Source organism: Chrysemys picta, chromosome 6 (assembly GCF_011386835.1).
Source record: "Chrysemys picta bellii isolate R12L10 chromosome 6, ASM1138683v2, whole genome shotgun sequence".
Taxonomy (NCBI): domain Eukaryota; kingdom Metazoa; phylum Chordata; order Testudines; family Emydidae; genus Chrysemys; species Chrysemys picta.
The window spans coordinates 40,587,541-40,605,962 of NC_088796.1; the positions used below are offsets into that span (position 1 = coordinate 40,587,541).

Here is an 18,422-nt window from a genome sequence, read left to right on the forward strand (position 1 = left end):
AAATCTGCAGTCTTTCCACCCTAGGACAAAGAAAGAGCAGTATTTTTGTCTGAAACAACTTCTCATGGAGTCCGCTCTCCGTCCACAGCCCGCCATGGAGTGCCAGGATCCAGCACCGAGTGCATCAGTCCGTAGCGCTCCAGCCTCGGTGCAGGACATGGCACAGAGGAAAGACTCTGATTCGAGAGACCCTCAACACTGGTGCTCCTCAGCATCGCAGGCGGCGCAAATAAACCAGGCACTGCTCGCACTCATCAGTGCTGCACAAGACAACGGACAGGGGTTGTTCCCCAGTGCCGAAGGCAGCGCCAAGCACAACAACAATGCATTCCACAAAGGAGCACTCAGCGCCCAAGGACCAGGAGTTAGCGCTGTTGACTTCGGTTCCCCGGAGGGGACCATTGAGCCCGGCGCCCAGCGACTCCCTGAACAGACAGTGACAGGTGGAGGAGTTGGAGTCCCCCTCTATCCCAGACACTTTTGAAGCTGCCATCATCCCCTCACTAGATCCAGGAGATTGGTATGCCGCCCTTGACATGTACTTTCACATCACAATCACTCAGCCCTACAGGAAGTACCTCAGGTCTGTGGTCAATGGTACCCACTACCAATTTACTGTCCTCCCATTTTGGCCTGTCAGAAGCACCTCAAGTCTTCACCAAGTGCATGGCAGTCATCGCCACCGCATTCTTGCAGTGTCATCAGATACAGGTGTTTCCATACCTCGAGAACTGGCTGATCAAAGGCCGTACCAGGACCCAAGTAGAAGCTCAGATCACATTTATCAGAGCCACCTTCGACAGCCTGGGTCTACTCCTAAACGAAGCGAAATCGACTCTGTCTCCTGTCCAGAGGGTAGAATTCAGAGGCGCAGTGCTGGACTCGACCCAAGCCAGGGCATACCTGCCACAGGCAAGGTTTCAGGCCCTCAGCAACATAATCCAAGGCGTCATGCAATTCCCCACCACTACAGCGAGAAACTGCCTGAAACTGCTCAGGCACATGGCAGCCTGTACCTATGTGGTGCAGCACGCCAGACTCAGGCTTCAACCACTCCAGTCATGGCTCATGTCAGTGTATCGCCCAGCCCGGGGCAGCTTGGACAGGATCGTGACCCTGCTTCGCCCAGTCCTTGACTCCCTCCGGTGGTGGATTGACGCTCAGGAGGTGTGCTCAGGCCCCTTTGCTGCCTACAGCCATCTCTGACATTGGTTAAGGGAGAGCTCATCTGGGAAACCGCAGAACTCAATGCCTCTGGTCGCAAGCAGATCTGGTTCTCCACATCAATGTCAGAGAACTAATAGCAATGCACCTAGCATGTCAGACATTGTTCTTACCTAACCGGACAATGTGTATCAGTGATGATGGAAAATCCAACAGCAATGTTCTATATCAACAAACGGGGGTGCATGCTCCTCTCCCTTGTGTCAGGAAGCCATTATGCTGTGGGACTCCTGTGTAAAACATTCAATTCACCTGCAGGCGTTGTACCTCCCCGGGGTACAGAACGAGCTGGCCGACCACCTCAGCAGGTCGTTCCACAACCACGAGTGGTCCCTTTGCGCAGACGTTGCAATTTCAATCTTCCAGAGGTGGGGGGTTTCCTCTGATAGACCTCTTCGCCCCGCGATGCAACAGGAAGTGACAGCAGTTCTGCTCCTTCCAGAATCACAGCCTGGGCTCCAGCGCTCATGCATTCCTCCTCCATTGGGGAGGTTGTCTCCTATACACCTTTCCACCAATACTGCTCATTCAAGGTCCAGAAAGGTCGAGCTCGGGTCATACTGATAGCACCAGCCTGGCCCTGTCAGCACATCCCTCCTAGATATGTCCATGGGAGCCCCAATTACCTTGCCGCTCTTCCCAGACCTTCTCACACAAGATCACGGACATCTCCAACACCTGAATCTCCAGTAGCTTCATCTCACAGCATGGAAGCTCCATGGTTAAATCCAAGTTAGACAGATCCTCCTTGGCAGTAAGAAACCCTCAACATACCAAGGTATGTGGCAAGAGCCACATACCTTGCCAAGTGGAAGAGATTTTCAATCTGGTCGGCGCAGTGCCATTCACCCCCAAGGCTAGCTTCAGTGCCGTGCATTGTGGACTACCGCCTCCATCTGAAGCAGGAGGGTCTCTCGTTGTCTTCTATAAAAGTGCACATAGCTGCCATCTCGGCCTTCCACCTGGGCATGCAGGGCTGCTTGGTATTTGCTAATCCCATGGTCAGCCGATTCGTAAAGGGGCTCGACAGGTTATACCCTCATGTCCATCAGCCGGTGCCTGCCTGGGACCTCAACTTGGTCCTTTCTAAGGTCATAAGCCTTTAGCAGCATGCTCCCTGCTCTACCTCTCCTACAAGGTGGCATTCCTGGTAGCAATAACCTTGGCCAGGAGGGTGTCTGAGCTCAGGGCCTTAACATCAGATCCTCCCTACACCATGTTCTATAAGGACAAGGTTCAGCTCAGGCCTCACCCTGCTTTCCTCATGAAGGTTGTGTCGCATTTTCACATCAACCAGGACATCTTTCTCCCGGTATTCTACCTTAAGCCTCATTCCAGCGGCAGGGAGCAGAGACTCCACTCTCTCAATGTCCTCAAGGTGCTGGCCTTTTACATCGAGAAAATGAAACCGTTCAGAAAATCGGTCCAGTTCATGGCAGTGGTGGACAGGATGAAAGGTCAGCCTGTTTCATCCCAACACATCTCATGGATAGTGTCCTGTATTCGTGAGTGCTACAACTTGGCAGGTGTTCCCGCACCTCTGATCACTGCACACTCCACCAGGGCGCAGCCTTCATCTACAGCGTTCCTGGCTCAGGTTCCCACCCAGGAAATCTGCAGAGTGGTGACACACTTTCGCCGCGCATTATGCGATTACCCAGCAGGCCAGAGACGTTGCAGCCTTCGGACAAGCAGTACTCCAATCAGTGGACAGCTCCGACCCCACCCCACCTCCTGAACTTGGCTTGGGAGTCACCTGATTGGAATGGACATAAGCAAGTACTCGAAGAAAAAAAACCAGTTACTCACTTCTTGTAACTGTTCTTCGAGATGTGTTGTTCATGTCCATTCCAATATCCACCCTTCTACCCCTCTCTTGGAGTAGCCGGCAAGAAGGAACTGAAGGGGGTGGCGGGTCGGCAGGTCTCTATATTGAGTGCCATGAAGGCGCGACTCCATGGGACGCCCAGACCGGCCCAATGGATGCTGCGGTGGGAAAAATCTTGCGGCCTCCATGCACGTGCGCACGCACACACCTGATTGGAATGGACATGAACAAAACATCTCTAAGAACAACAGTTACGAGAAGTGAGTAATCATTTTTTCTGATCAGAAGCAGAAAACCATCCACCAGGGCCACTTATTTAGCTATGTAGAAGAGGTTCACTTGCTGGTGTGCCCAGCATCGCACACCTCCGCTCCAGGAGCCTATACCACTCGTCCTGGAGTACCTCCTACACCTGAAACAGGGCCTGGCAGGGTCATCCATCTGGGTACACCTTGCTGCTATCTCAGCCTTCCACCCGGGAGAATTGGGGCGTTCCATGTTCGCCAATGCCATGGTAAGGTGTTTCCTCAAGGGCTTGGAAAGGTTATATCCACAGACTTGATAGCCTGTGCCTGCATGGGACCTTAATCTGGTCCTCTCCAGACTAATGGGGCCCTCTTTCAAACCGTTGGTGACTTGCTCCCTTCTGTATTTGTCGTGGAAGGTGGCATTCCTGGTCGCCATCACATCAGCTAGGAGGGTGTCCAAGTGGAAGTTCCTATCCAGAGGGTGTTCCTATCCAGTATGTGGGAAAAACCCATGTAGGAGAGCTTGTGTTCCTAACACAGCAACTGCAAATGAGTCTGAAATGTTTTGAGAAGTTTTAAGGAACTTTAAGGATTTTTTTTTTAATTGAGTGGAGTCAAGACTTTACTAAGTCTTGATAAATGCATGGACTCAATATGTTTTCTTGAAGGTTTAGCATTTTGAGATGAAAGAATGACTTGGGTTCAAATACAGACTTCAGTTATGTCAAGGCTGATTCCCCACTCTGGCACTTCAAGTGCCAAAGGTGGGGCCCACAAGGACTCTAAAAATTATTACTCACCACTCCAGGCTTGTATTAAACTCCCAAGGTTACAGCTTTTCTCTGACCTTGGATGGGTAGATGCTGCCACCACCAAAGTGCAAAACCCCTTTGAGAATTCAGGAAGGTGCACTTGGGAATTCCTTCTTGTGGGGTACCTTGAAGCCCTCTCTCTCTCTCTCTCTCTCTCTCTCTCTCTCTGACACACACATACACACACACACATACATGCATGCATGCATATCCCCGGGAAAGAGCTGAGAAAGAAAAACAAAGGAAATCGGCTGTTGCCACCAGCTAATTAAACAACACGTGCACAAACCTCTTAGGACACAAAAATCCAATCTTGTTCTTAAAAAGGTAATTTTTATTAAAAACAAAAAGAAAGAAAATACATCTGGAAACATAGGCTATTGCTAGATTTAAAAAAACAAACAAGGATTAAGCATCAAGAATAACATTCTTGAGGTCCATCTTAAAGGTTACAAGCAAAACAAAAGCATTTGGGGTTAGCACAGAGGAGTCCACCTGCCATAAAGAAATAAAGAAATAAATCTAATCACGTCTTCCTAGACATTTCCTGATCTACTTATACATCTGGGGTTTCAAATGAGTAGTTTCTAGATATGATCTGATGATTTTTCATACCTAGCCCCAAGCTTCTTACAGCATCGCTGCTCTGTTCTCTCTCTCTGGAGAACAACAGACATCAAAAGGGGAGTCTTGTTTCAATTTTAAAAAGTTTTAGCCTTCCCATTGGCTCTTTTGGCCAGGTGCCCACTCACTTTTTTTAACCCTTTACAGGTAGAGCAATTAGAGAACAGCTACTAAGAGGGATTTTATAGATAACTTGCTGGCTGGGTCCCTAAAAGGGAGCTACCCCGCCCCCCCTTCATTATCACAGGTTATAAGTGGAAAACTAAGTTGTTTAGGTTCATCCTAATTCATGTTTTTGCACATCACAAACCTACTCTTCACCTCTAGAAGCTGATTAAAATGTAGCCCCAGTCAGTTGTCAGGCAAATTCTTACCAGTTGGCTACTTGATGATCTATGTGAAATATGTTGGTCTCTGTCCAACTTCCAGTAAACAGTGTCGAGAGCACAAATTTAAACATTTTATTAAAGCTAATGTAAAAAAATATATATAATACATAGGTTGGGAAAACAGTGTCTGTACATCTGGGTATAGTGCTTAGATTATCCACAAATATAAAGTTAGTTTTTAAAAGTCATAGGATACATAGGATACATAATCAGCAATAACCCAATTTTAGGTGAATAGATTTAACCATACAGAATACTCGGGTACATCACTCATAAAAAGTTGTACAGGGATTTGGTTGTGGAAAGCAAAATATATCAATGAGTGGAGATTATCTCTCAGTAATTGAGAATGAGATTGGTTGTCTATTTAGAAAATACAATCCATGAGGGAAAGTATTTGTTACTTTCCTGACTGCACTTCTCATCGGCACTCCAGCTCATCCCTCCTGGTATTGCCGATGTCGGTGATGTGTTCTAGGTAGCTGTCCCTTGACCATCTGATTGCATCTGGCACGATGAGTTGCTGCATCAGCTGAGTGTAGCGTTGGCTGTTTCCACATTCTATCAGCACTCGCTAGTTACTGGGGTCCCATGCACCTAAGGCTCCGATGATCAGTACCTGTGTCTGGATCTGGTAACTCTTAGCTCTCAAGGTTTTGGCCAGAGGGGCATATTTCTCTACTTTTCGAGCTTGGGCATCATAGAAGGCCGGGGTCCTGTTCTCAAAGGGCACCGTGACGTCCATCATGATGATCATCTTCCAGTCCTTGTTGGTGATGACGCTGACCGGCCGCAGTTGGCTGTTGGTTCCGGGGATGGCAGAATTTACGGCAACCTTCCCCACAGGTGGCGGGATGGCTCTGGCCAGGTAATCTTGGATGGCGTTGTGTCGCAGCTACCAAGCTCTCCAATGGGGCTTGCAGCTACGCAGGACGTGGGGTAACATCTCATTGGTGTAGCCGTACTTCCTGCATCGCTTGTCCCAATTCCTGTTGCGGACGGTTCTGTTCAGTGGGACGCAATTGAGCCGGCCCCTGTTGATAAACCTCCAGTCGGCAAATCGGGTGAAGCTGCCCCCGGGGAGGAAGTGGTTGCTGGTGTTGTTAAAGATGGCCCAGTTTTAGCTGACTTAGGGGTACTTCTTTGGTCTGTGCATCTGAGATCTAAGCTTTCTCTCTAGGGAATATGTCAATCTCCTTTATATTCAGAGTAAACATTAAAAGCCTAAGTGAGTCAGCAAGAATTAACCTGCAGCTACCCTGAAGTGTTCCTGCACCTGTTAGCAAAGTGAAACAACAAAAGTATCTTACAGATGTGAAGGATTGAATAAGCATAGAGTTAAGACTGTCCTCTAAGCCTAAGTGGTCCCTTCAGACAATAGGGCAGAGTTTGCACTATTCCTGACCATTTTTTGTAAATAAATCAGTGATTTCATATTCTAGTTATTCTGCTACTTTTCACAAGCATCCCATTCACACACGATTAAAAACAAAAATCAAAAGAATTAATAAGCACATAATTCCAAGTTTGACTCGAGAGGCCCAGGACTGGAATAACAAGGGTATTACAGATCAGAATTAAAGTGCACTGACAGAACTGTGGGGGGAAGCTTGCACAGCACATTCCTACATTATGCTCAGCTCTAGCCAATGTTCCTATTCAGTCACTTTCATGAGCACTAACTCAGTTACAAATTGAAAAGCAAAACCGAGAATATATAAATTAGAATACCAAAAAAGCTTGAAATAGTGACCAGTAATCATGGCTTTCACACTTTTTCTATCACTAACCAGACTTCATTTTGGAACTCAATGAATTATCCCTTCATACAGTATGATCGTCTTTTGCAAGAATTGAACAAACACTTTTGGGGGATAGCTTTGGACAGTCAATAATTCATCTACATAATTTTATTAATACTTGAAGAACCAAAGAAACAATCCCCCTAGAAAAAGTAATTGAAAGCAAACAAGTATCATTCTGATCATAATACGGAAGTTCAGCAGAAAATGTTTAAAACATATTATAAACTAACAAAACAGACAAATCACTCAGTGTTAATATAACATCTGTCTCACCCTTTTGGTTTTCTCCATTCTGCCTTTTTCAGATGTTCATTGTTTTGTAAAGTTCATAACACTCAAAATATAATTTTAAAAATTCTTACTTTGTATTGGATCATATTTATGCAGATTCGTCAACTCCATTTACTGTCCATATTTGAAATCTTAGATTGGAAGAATTATCACTTCAGTAAATTGAATTTCACAAGACAATGTTATGTTTGTTTTTAGATCCCTCTGCTTTTTATTTCCTTTAAGTGTGGTTCTTGTAGTTAAGTATTATGGATGATACAATGTTAAATTAATGAATCAAAATATAAATGTAGGGTCCCTGTTCTGGTTGTCTTGTGCGTTTGACATATTTCTAATGGGCTCTTAAAAGAAACCATTTATCATACTCTTTTGTTGTCTTTGCTAATGTAAAGAAGAGCTTTTTTTAAGGTTCCAATTGATTTTTAAGCCAAGTTCTTCATACCAAACTTAACAAGAGTGAGGCAATACATTCCATTTGTTTACATCAGAGATTTACTGCCCATTAACTTTGACTCTGTTTCTCCTGAGTGGCTTTACATTCTTAGAAGATTAGACTCATGTAAATATTGTTCTCTTTGCAGTGAGGAACTACGCAAAGAAGTACGCCAGCTGAAACGTGAACTACTAGAAGCAAAGCAAAAGAGAGAAGAAAATTCTACAAAATCAAAAGAAAAGAAAGAGGAAGGTAAGCACATATCATAGAAGGTGGTAACTGTAAATGTTTTAGTTAATTTCTCATCTTCAACATCTATGATTATTGGGTTTCATGTGGATGAATTTAAATAGGATTGCTGAATTGGATAATCTACAAGCAAAAAAAATTCCTTACAAATTTACAACAGTAGCAACAAAAGTATACAAGTGTACAAAAATATAAAATGACAAAACTCTATCAAACAAATTTATCTGTATGTTTGTTCCATGCATATACATTGATTGGAGAGCTGCTGAGGCTGAAATTTCCATTGTTGTTACTCTATATTACTGTATTCCCTAAAAAAGATACTATCTTGCTATATTACAGGCTGTAACAGATATAAGCAGGTGCCTAACCTTAAGCATGTTAATAGTTCCATTGACTTCAAACTGCTACAACGCCTGTGAATGATTTCAATGGGACTGTTCACATGCGTAAAATCAATTGCTTAAGTACCTTGCTGAATAGGGACCATAGAAAATATCGGCTCTGGCAAAGTTAATGAAAAATGTGTTTTGTTGTATCCTTAAAATTTTTCATTGCTGTAATATGATTTTGTTCAGCTGAAACCACTGACGTGCAAAATTTAACTGGAAGAACATTTGATATAACATGAATCCAGTTCCGTTGCCACCCCTGAATCTGGTTGTTCTTCTTTGAGTGATTGCGTATGTCCATTAGACTAGGTTGTGCACATCTCATGCACCGGTGCTGGAGAGTTTTCTTTAGTAGTACCCGTAATGGGGGCCACACCTCTACCTGGTATTCTCGTGCTCTGAGCCGAGGATATAAAGTATGGAGCCTCCCCGCCCATCCTTCAGTTTCTTCTTACTGTCCATGACTGGTGGTCGAAGCATGTTGTCTGTTTGTTCCTTCAGCGAACAAACCATTTTTCGTTAGTTTCTTGTTTTCAGTTATTTAGTGGTAATAATTTTCAGGTCTTTGAGCTCTTTCTTTTGTCCTTTTTTTCTTTTTCTTTACCAATTGTCCACTGTAACCCAATGACAGGCTGGAAAGGGTTTAATAGCTAATTAATTATGACGGGTGTCATATGTACCTAATTACTTGTTTCTCAACCAGATGGGTAGGACTGGGTGGCATCAGGTGATAACTAAACAGATACCTGGTGCTCATAAAAGGGGAGAAGGTTCAGTCTGAAGAGGAGACCCCAAAGGGACTCCGGTGAAGGAGCCTGAGCCAGAATCTGCAAAAGAGCAGAGCCTTCAGAGAGACTCATTCTGAGGAGCCAGTACTCAGCCTCAGAGTTGGAGGAGAAGACTCCAGAGTAGTGGAAGGAGATTGAAGACAGAGACCAGACAGAGGTAGATTTGTTGAGAGACTTTGATTAATAGTTTGAGCTTTTGTTGCTCCAAAAGAGGTAGGACTTTAGATGCATCTAAGGGTATGTCTACACTATGAAATTAGGTCGATTTTATAGACATCGATGTTTAGAAATCGATTTTATACAGTCAGTTGCGTATGTCCACACTAAGCGCATTAAGTCGGCGGAAGTAGAAGTGGTCCTCTATCTGGATGGCTCCCCACAATGCGTCTCCTATGCAATCTATAATTCAAAAGATATTGGATTATTTTGTTACATTCAACAGTCAAGTTTGGCATTCAGCTATATCAATGTGCACCTGGCCGCAATTTTGGTGTTTTCATCCTTGTGTTATAGATTGGACTGTATTTTCTAACCCTATGATCATCACATTCCTTAAAGGCCTAGAAAGACTGTCCCTGCTCCACAGTGGGATTTGAACTCAGCCCTTACGGGTCCCCATTTTGAACCACAAGCCACCAGCTGGTTGTTACACCTCTCAGCAAAGGTTTCCTTTTTAATAGCCATTACCTCAGCAAGAAGAGTAGGAGAGCAGCATGCTCTGGTGACGGATTCTTCGTACACAGTTTTTACAAGGGGAAGGTACAGCGTAGGCTACACCCTAAGGGTACGTCCAGACTACCCGCCGTATCGGCGGGTAGCAATCGATTTATCGGGGATTGATATATCGTGTCTCATAAAGACGGGATATATCGATCTCCGAACGTGGTCCCCGTCAACTCTGGAACTCCACCGGAGTGAGTGGCAGTAGCGGAGTCGATGGGGGAGCCGCGGCCGTCGATCCCGCACTGTGTGGACCCCAGATAAATAGATCTAAGATACTTCGACTTCAGCTACGCTATTCACTTAGCTGAAGTTGTATCTTAGATTGATCCCCCCTGCCTCCCCAATGTAGACCAGCCCTAAGTTTCTTTCCAAAGTAGTATCTGATTTCCACCTCAATCAATCAATATATTTTCTGGTCTTCTTTCCAAAAGCACAGTCTCATAAAGATGAACAAAAGCTTCACAATTTGGATGTTTGCGGAGTACTAGCTTTTTATCTGGAAAGAACAAAGCCTTCTTGGGTGTTTTATGGAACAAATGAAGGGGCATCCTGTAACAGTGCAAAGCCTGTCCAAGTGGACCAGTTGTTTTGTCATGTGTTACAAGATCAAGGGCATCCAGAAAAGTTCTGTGTATGCAACCAGAACACTGTTACAGTTCAGGCCAACTGCTCCTGAATTTCCCCTTAGTGGTACAGCAAGGACATTCATTCTCAAGTTTCTGGCTTCCTAGCTATTGCCTTTCTTGGATGGAGACCTACCTCTCTCTCCCTCCTGACTGGTGTATTTCCAGGCTTTACTAGTTCCCTGCCTTCACTGTGTTATTCCCACCAATGACAGGCTCCCTAAGCAGGCTTCTCTTACCTTCTCTTCTGAAACTAATAGCCAACAGTTGTAAGTTACCACACAGCACTTCCTGTGTAAGCATATTTAAAAGCATTACAGAGAAAACAGATAAGAACAGATGTAACTTAGATAGTTCATAGAGCCGAGAAATGGAAAAAACAACAATAAAAGAATCTACATGCATGCTATTAAGTTTTCCAGAGATCCACCCAACTAGCTGCAACATGGGCTCTGGCAGGCAAGTCCTTCAAACCTGCCCCCACTCCCACCCCGTATGGGGCCTTTTGTGGTCAGAAGTTCATAACAGCCTCATCTTAGATCTATAATGCTATCTTATGGGGCCTCATAGCCCAGGTCCTTCCAATGCTTCTCTAATATTGGAGCCCTCTGTGGACCAGAAGTCCAGTCTATTTGCTGGATCAGCAAGAAGGCTCTGAGTCATCTTAAACTCAGGCTATTTATACAATAGTCCTTTTTTAGTCTATTGGTCCCTGGAGAATCCATATTGGGTCTTTGAATTGCCCTCATGTAACAAGGGATCATCAGACAAAATGCTCCCTCCTCAGGGAAAAGCTTCAAAGGATGAGTTTGTAGATGAGGGGTTGCAATCTCCTCTTCCCCATACTTCCTAGGAGTTCCACTTCACACACATTGTCGTAAAAGGTTAATTGTGTCTACTATATTGTTCAGCATAGTCTTTTGAAGTTCACATTATCTCCCAGAGATTGCATTAATCCTTCCTCCTAAAAAAATCCTTCCATCTATAAAATCCCACAATAGTGCACAAACATTGGCATTTACAATATAATGAACTCCAAAGATATTAAACTTACTTTAGTAGTTTAACTTAACTCCATAAGGTTTGCCCAGGATATTGTCATACCTGTCACAAGCACATTCAACCTCTATGGTTTTGTGGGAAATGTCCCTGTCGTGGAACGTGTGCAGAACAGCAATGTGGCCCACACCTTTGCTAGATATTATGTGATTACTACCGCATCAAAGGAAGATGAGAATGTAAAAAAGCAGTTCTGTAGTCCTCCTTACAACGAGACTCTTATCCCCACCTCAAAGGGAAAGTTCTTGGGAGTCACCTAGTAATGGACATATGCAAAATCACTCGAAGAAAAAACAGTCACCTTGTAACTGTTATTCTTCAAGATGTATTGCATATGTCCACTACATGACCCATTCTCCATCCCCAGTGCATCAGAGTCTATCATCTAAGAGCTTGGTACAGAGGAACAGAAGGATGGGTGGATAGCTCCTCCCTTTATACTCTTGTCTCAGAGCTTAGATTTTGATATAGAATTAAAAAATAGATAAATGAAAAATAGGCCATGCGAACTATAATACTATCTTGGGTTAGGTCTACACTTACCTCCGGGTCCGGCGGTAAGCAATCGATCTTCTGGGATCGATCTTGGAAGTGCTCGCCGTCGACGCCGGTACTCCAGCTCGGCGAGAGGAGTACGCGGCATGGATGGGGGAGCCTGCCTGCCGCGTCTGGACCCGCGGTAAGTTCAAACTAAGGTACTTCGAATTCAGCTACATTATTAACGTAGCTGAATTTGCGTACCTTAGTTCGAAGTGGGGGGTTAGTGTGGACCAGGCCTTGGTGATCTATTCCTTATACTGATATCAAAGAACTGTGATCAAATGTGTATTAGAATGATGTGTTCATTGACTGTGAAAGATTTAATAACATTCAAAAGTCCATGGCAGGATCACAGAGCCCAAGATTAAAACAGAGATGCTACTGCATGAAAGAAGTTAAACATGAGTATGTTCCAGTCAAAGAAGAAATGTTGATTAATGCGTGATTAAGTGAAGCACAATATTGAAACAGTTAGATAATGTCAACATGAGTTGTTGCGGCCAACTCATCCTGCTAGGTGCTACGGTAACACAAGTAACAAATAATAATCCTTGATAATAGAAAGTATGAAGAAAACATTCAGAGCATCTATTCTGATGAACCTAGAATTACTAGTAACATATGTTGTGATCTAACTGCAGTAGAGAATTTTTTAATATAACTGTTTGTAGGTGAATGCACAGGAAAATTACCAAGATGGTACACGGTTTGATATAGATATATGGTTGTGGTAGTTACCAGTTGAACTGCACTTCTGATCCTTCCTGGTCTCTTGGAGCTCACCTTCTCAGGGTCTGTGACCATCACCTTTTGCTTGGGATGGAAATCACATGATTCTCCCACTCTGACAGTTACTGGGTTGCAGTCTCCTGTGTAATCAACTGTGATTATCTCAGCAGATCTGAGTTAGGCTCAGACACTGCACATCTAGACCGACGGTGGTAATCAGTAAGGCTAAGATTTTTGTCATGGTTATTTTTAGTAAAAGTCACAGACAGGTCACGGGCAATAAACAAAAAATTCACGGAAGCCGTGACCTGTCTGACTTTTGCTGCTACAGCACCATGGTGACTGGGACCTGAAGGGTTCCCCCTCTGCCCACGGCAACTTCCAGCTGCCGGGGGGGGCCCCCCTCAGCCCACAGCAGCTGGGAGCTGCATGGTGACCATATTTCCCAAAGAGAAAACTGGATACCCCCCGCCGCTTGCCTGAGACGTCCCCCTCCCTCCTCGCGAGGCTGTCACCTGTCACTGGAACTCTGAGGAGGGCTCCCTCAGGAGTCTGTCACCTGTCGCTGGAACCTTGCAGGGGGCCGCCTGTCGCTGCTGTCGCTGGAACCCTGCCAGGGCCCTGCTGGCTGCCAGCTCCAGAGTCCCAGAGCCCCTGGGGCTGAAGCAGAGAATGTCACAGAGGTCTCTGGAAGTCACGGATTCCTCTGAGACATAAACGTAGCCTTAGTAATCAGCAACCAAACAGCCTTCTTAAAGCAAAGAATAATTTATTTCATGCAAAAACATTTAAGAAAAAATGTATCTTGAAAAACAAACAAGCCTAAACACAATACTTGCTTCTCTCTAATGCCTGGGAATGCCCAATTCCTTGAGACTCACCCATAGAGTCTTTCACTCTATCAGCATGTCGCCTTAGACAGCTTCTTGGCAAGTGTCCCCACCATTGCAGGAATCAACACCCTTTTTAACAGTTTGTAGTCCTTTGATCTAGTAGATCTCGGCATTGCAAAACAAGATTTACAGTGTGTTGGGAAAAGGATAAAGGATCATTGAAGCTAACAGCTGGGCCCCGTTGTCCGTCCAGTGTGTACCTAGATCAAGGGTGGGCAAACTTTTTGGCCCGAGGGCCACATCTACGAATTCAAATTGTATGGTGGGCCATGAATGCTCACAAAATTGGGGTTGGGGTGTGGGAGGGGGTGAGGGCTCTGGTTCCAGGTGCGGGCTCCAGGGGGGCTAGAAATGAGGAGTTCAGGGTGCGGGAGGGGGCTCCAGGCTGAGGCGGGTGAGTGGGGTGTGTGTGGACGGGGTGAGGGCTCTGGTTGGAGGAGCAGGCTCTGGGGTGGGGCTGGATATGAGGAGTTTGGTGTGTAGGAGAGTGCTCTGGGCTGGGACCGAGGAGTTTGGAGGGCGGGAGGGGGATCAGGGCTGGGGCAGGGGGCTGGGGTGTAGGAAGGGGTGCAGGCTCTGGCTGGGAGTGCGGGCCCTGGGGTGGGGCTGAGGATGAAAGGCTTGGGGTGCAGGAGGGTGCTCTGGGCTGGGATCGAGGGGTTTGGAGGGCAGGAGGGGGATCAGGACTTGGGCAGGAGGTTGGGGCACGGGATGAGGCTCAGGGGTGCAGGCTCCGGGCAGCACTTATCTCAAGCGGTTCCCAGAAGGCATGACCCTTCTCCGACTGCTACGCGGAGGCACGGCCAGATAGCTCTGCACGCTGCTCTGTCTGCAGGCACCGCCCCTGCAGCTCCCATTGGCTGCAGTTTCCGGCCAATGGGAGCTTTGGGGGTGGTGCTTGGGGTGGGGGCAGAGCTCAGAGTGGAGCCCCCTGGCTGCCCCTATGCGTAGGAGCTGGAGGGGGGCCGTGCCGCTGCTTCCGGGAGCCAAGTGGAATGGGGCAAGCCCCAGACCCCACTACCCAGCAGGAGCTTGAGGGTCAGATTAAAATGGCTGGCCACCCCTGATTTAGATTTTCTTAAATCTGGGAAGCCATTGTGTTGCTTCCCTGTTTGTATTTCTCAAAGCCCTAATAGAAGTTGGACCAATGACTTCACACAGGAAAATCTTATAACCCAGCATTGAATAACTTCCCCTCCCTGACCAGGTCACTATAGGTAGACAAATCATAAATGATGTGTTTTTTTGATACGGCATTGTTCTTATACAATTTGGCACGTGGGCAGTTGTGCAACATTGTTATAATTCAATAGAACAATTATTTCATATTACATGACATAAGCTATAGGAATAAGACTTCAGTAGAAACTTCTTTTTTCCTCCTGCTTCTTCTTAATGTATTCTAGAACTGTTTCTTGCAGCCTTCATTCAGTAGTGTCACTATCGCTATTCGATAGCTGTGTGTTAGGAAAAAAAGCATTTCAGTATATGAACTAGTTGATGATCACACTACGTACCCTAATTTTAGTTTTGGTGTTCTTTTGACCTGAGCAGACAATTGGCTTAGACCCTTAAATGCGGGGGAGAATCTCCCTAATCTTGGACATGAATTTTGTAAAATCTAACACTAATAGAAATGTCATTGTGAATCTTTTTTAATTTAAGTGAAAACAGTTTAAATTTTCAGCACTCTCAGGCATTGCAAGATTATACAATCCCATGAGAATTTGAAACATAAACTGAGTATAAATTAACTAGAAACAAGTAGAACTGAATAGTCTCTCTTCATTGTCAAATCCAAACTGCAATAAATAAATAGCATAATGAAAATAAATTGAATTTTTCTTTTTAAAAGTCGAAGGTAAAATTAGTAACAGGAAATTGTTTTAAAACATTTTGAAATTCCCAAACTATCTCTTTAATAAACTTATTAAAAAGATTTAATATTGCAGTGTTACATGAAAAATAATATTTTTGTTTTGAATTATATGCATTATGTGAGCTTGCAAGGAGATGGGCTAATCAACAGGAGGATATTCAGAATCAGGGTGTACTTTCTCAAAAGCTTAAATGGGTATTAGAAAAGATCCAAGCACTCGTTGAACAACGCATCAGTTTGCAGACATTTCTAGTTATTTCTGTGGTTGAAAGAAATGTAAAATATAACCCATTTCAGGGGTAGGGGAAAAGCAAAACCAAGTCTATATGAAATCTCAAATCCCTAATTTAAATACAGTAACTAGATACAGTAAAAGCTGTGTTATCCGGCACTTTATCAACCAGAAAGCTCTATTAACCAACATTTCTGCTATCTCCCAATACAAATCTTCAGTCTAGTAACCGGGACTAATATACTGCCCAGGAGGTTATGCAGTTGCACATTCTGCACTCTCCTTTAGACACATAGGCAAGCTGATATAAGGGACTTACGCAAAAAAGCAGCTTCCAGGGTGTGTCATAGGGCCATTACAGATTCAGCCGAATCTCCTACACCTTCTACATCTACAGTGATAATTGATATTGATAATGATGACCTTGAGGCACTGCAAGATCCTGAAGTGCCTTCTGAATCATCAAAGAAAGATTAAATTATGTTCAGTATAGTTTTAGTGTTAAGTGTATTTTTAGTGATCTGGGTGTACGCCATGCACTGCCCATAATGATATGTAGTGTCATAAGATAGCCTACTGTATAGAAAACTTTATGTGTATACACTAAGTGCTTCAAGAAACCAACTACTCTGCAGTGCAGTACAACTACTGGATTGGTGAGTACCTGCATATTATTTTATACTTTATTAATTCTATTGTATTCTAATTCTTTGAAAATTGGTATTATATTGGTAAGTATAACTCTTAGTTAACTGGAATTTTTGACTAACCGGCACCCCTCCCCCTCTCCCCCCCATTTCTCCAACGTGCCAGATAACAAAGCTTTTACTGTAGTAGTTTTGCCAAGGGGGAAGAGAGGGTGGGCACTGTAGGATAATCTCAAATCATACAATATCTTGTAGTCTATTCAACAAAAATTGCAATCTTCCATTTCTACTTTGAAAGAATTTCTAGTGTTTAATAATTCTGTGTGAAGGTTTATAGTTAGTCAAAAATAATTTTTCTGGGTTGGCCTTGTCCAGCGTTTTAATAAATTTTCCCAATCCTCTTAGCTAAATTGCTTCTCTAATCCCTCTACAGGTTTCGCTGAGTTTAAATATTTTATCAGAACCTTCAGCAAGTAAAACAAAGCTATATAGAGATGCAAGGTTAGACAAATTTTCTAATCTGCTTTTGAAGATGAAGTATCAGATAATCTCTGGTGTACTATCAAAACAATGCCTCAGTTGTGAATATTGCAAAAATTCAGACAATGTAGGGCAATCTGAACTTGTAAATAAAGAAAGGATTTAAAATCTTGGTTATGATTAGGGCTGCAGATGTGTCTCAGCACTTCTATAGCAAAAATCATGGAGACCTTAAAAAAGGTCACAGTTTAGGGGGGAAATGGTGTGTAAAACATGGGTATGAAAATTCATTTATTGCTGTAAATACAATATACATAAATCACACCACTGCCACCCTCTCACCCCACCAAGAGGCATTGACCACCTGCAGCAGCACCCTCCACCTTGACACTGCAACCCTAATCGCTGCCCGGTGAGGAGGGGAGTGAAGGAGCAAGCCCACCCCACACTTGCTCTGTAATGGCAGCTCCTGTCCCTCAGGACTGGGCCTGACTTCCTGCTGCAGGTGCTGCAGCCTGGTGCATAGGGTAGCAGCACTACTCAGGTTTGGCCCAGCTGCCCCTCCTTCATGACAGAGCATCCGTTTGCCTCACTTGCTAGATGCTTTAGAATGTTAATTTGACAGTATGGCCCTGATCTTGTAAAGAATTCCTGCTTGGTTAACTTTATTCATTGTGAGTAGTCCTACTCAGTAAGCAAAATTTAAACACATATAATACGTATAAGTTTAAACGCATATATGTCTTTGTAAGATCTGGACCAGTGTGGTATCTACGACCTCTCCCTGTAAGTTTCTGTCACTCTACCCCACTAAATTGTATTATATGGCTGGTAAGTTAAGGGAATGATGTTGGATTCAAGCATTCAAATTGGATATACTGTGTTAAGTATACTGAAATTGACACATATCCAGCAGTAGAGGGAATCTGAGAAGCAATGCTAATGTAAGATGTTGAGATAGTAGTGGACAGCAAATTAAACATGAATTTGCAGTGTGTTATGGCTGTTTTTATATTAAAAAAAAAAAGCCAATGTGATTCTGTGCTTCAGAGGCAGTACTTATGAAGCAAAGGAACATTTGCCCCTTCATTTACATATCTGATGTGAGTGCACCTGAATACTCCTGGAGGAATTCTGCGCCATTGCGCGTGCAGAAATTAATAGGTTTTGCGCAGTATTTCCTTTTCCTCCAAAGCAATGGGCTGCAAAGTTGCTGGCCTCCCCTAGGGGTTGCTGGACCCAGAAGAGCGCACACGCAAGTAGAAGACACTGCTGTGGGGAGGGAGCTGGAGAGTTTCCGGCAGCTTCATTTCTCAGCACACCCTGAAGAAAGGAGGTGACGTGCAGAAATCTCCACACAAGCCCAGCACCCAGCATAAGGCTTTCTCCCTCTGGATCACTTGGCTCTGCTGGAGGCACGGGAGTGCAACTGTCTGGGTGGGGACGTGGGGGGTGGTGCACCTGGGGTCTGTGGGGGTGCAATTGTCTGGCTGGGGGGGTGCAGCTGGGCTCGGGGGAGGAGTGCAAGTGTCTG

The 18,422-nt window shown here is 44.5% G+C and overlaps 1 protein-coding gene across 2 annotated transcripts in view; it reads left to right on the forward strand.

Annotated features, from left to right (window-relative positions):
• CWC27 (CWC27 spliceosome associated cyclophilin) overlaps nucleotides 1–18,422 on the forward strand; it is a 212,634-nt gene that overhangs the window by 116,243 nt on the left and 77,969 nt on the right. For both annotated transcript variants that reach the window (XM_065599035.1, XM_065599036.1), the window contains exon 11: nucleotides 7,803–7,906. In XM_065599035.1, coding sequence (XP_065455107.1) covers nucleotides 7,803–7,906 — 104 coding nt within the window. The remainder of the gene's footprint in view (nucleotides 1–7,802; nucleotides 7,907–18,422) is intronic.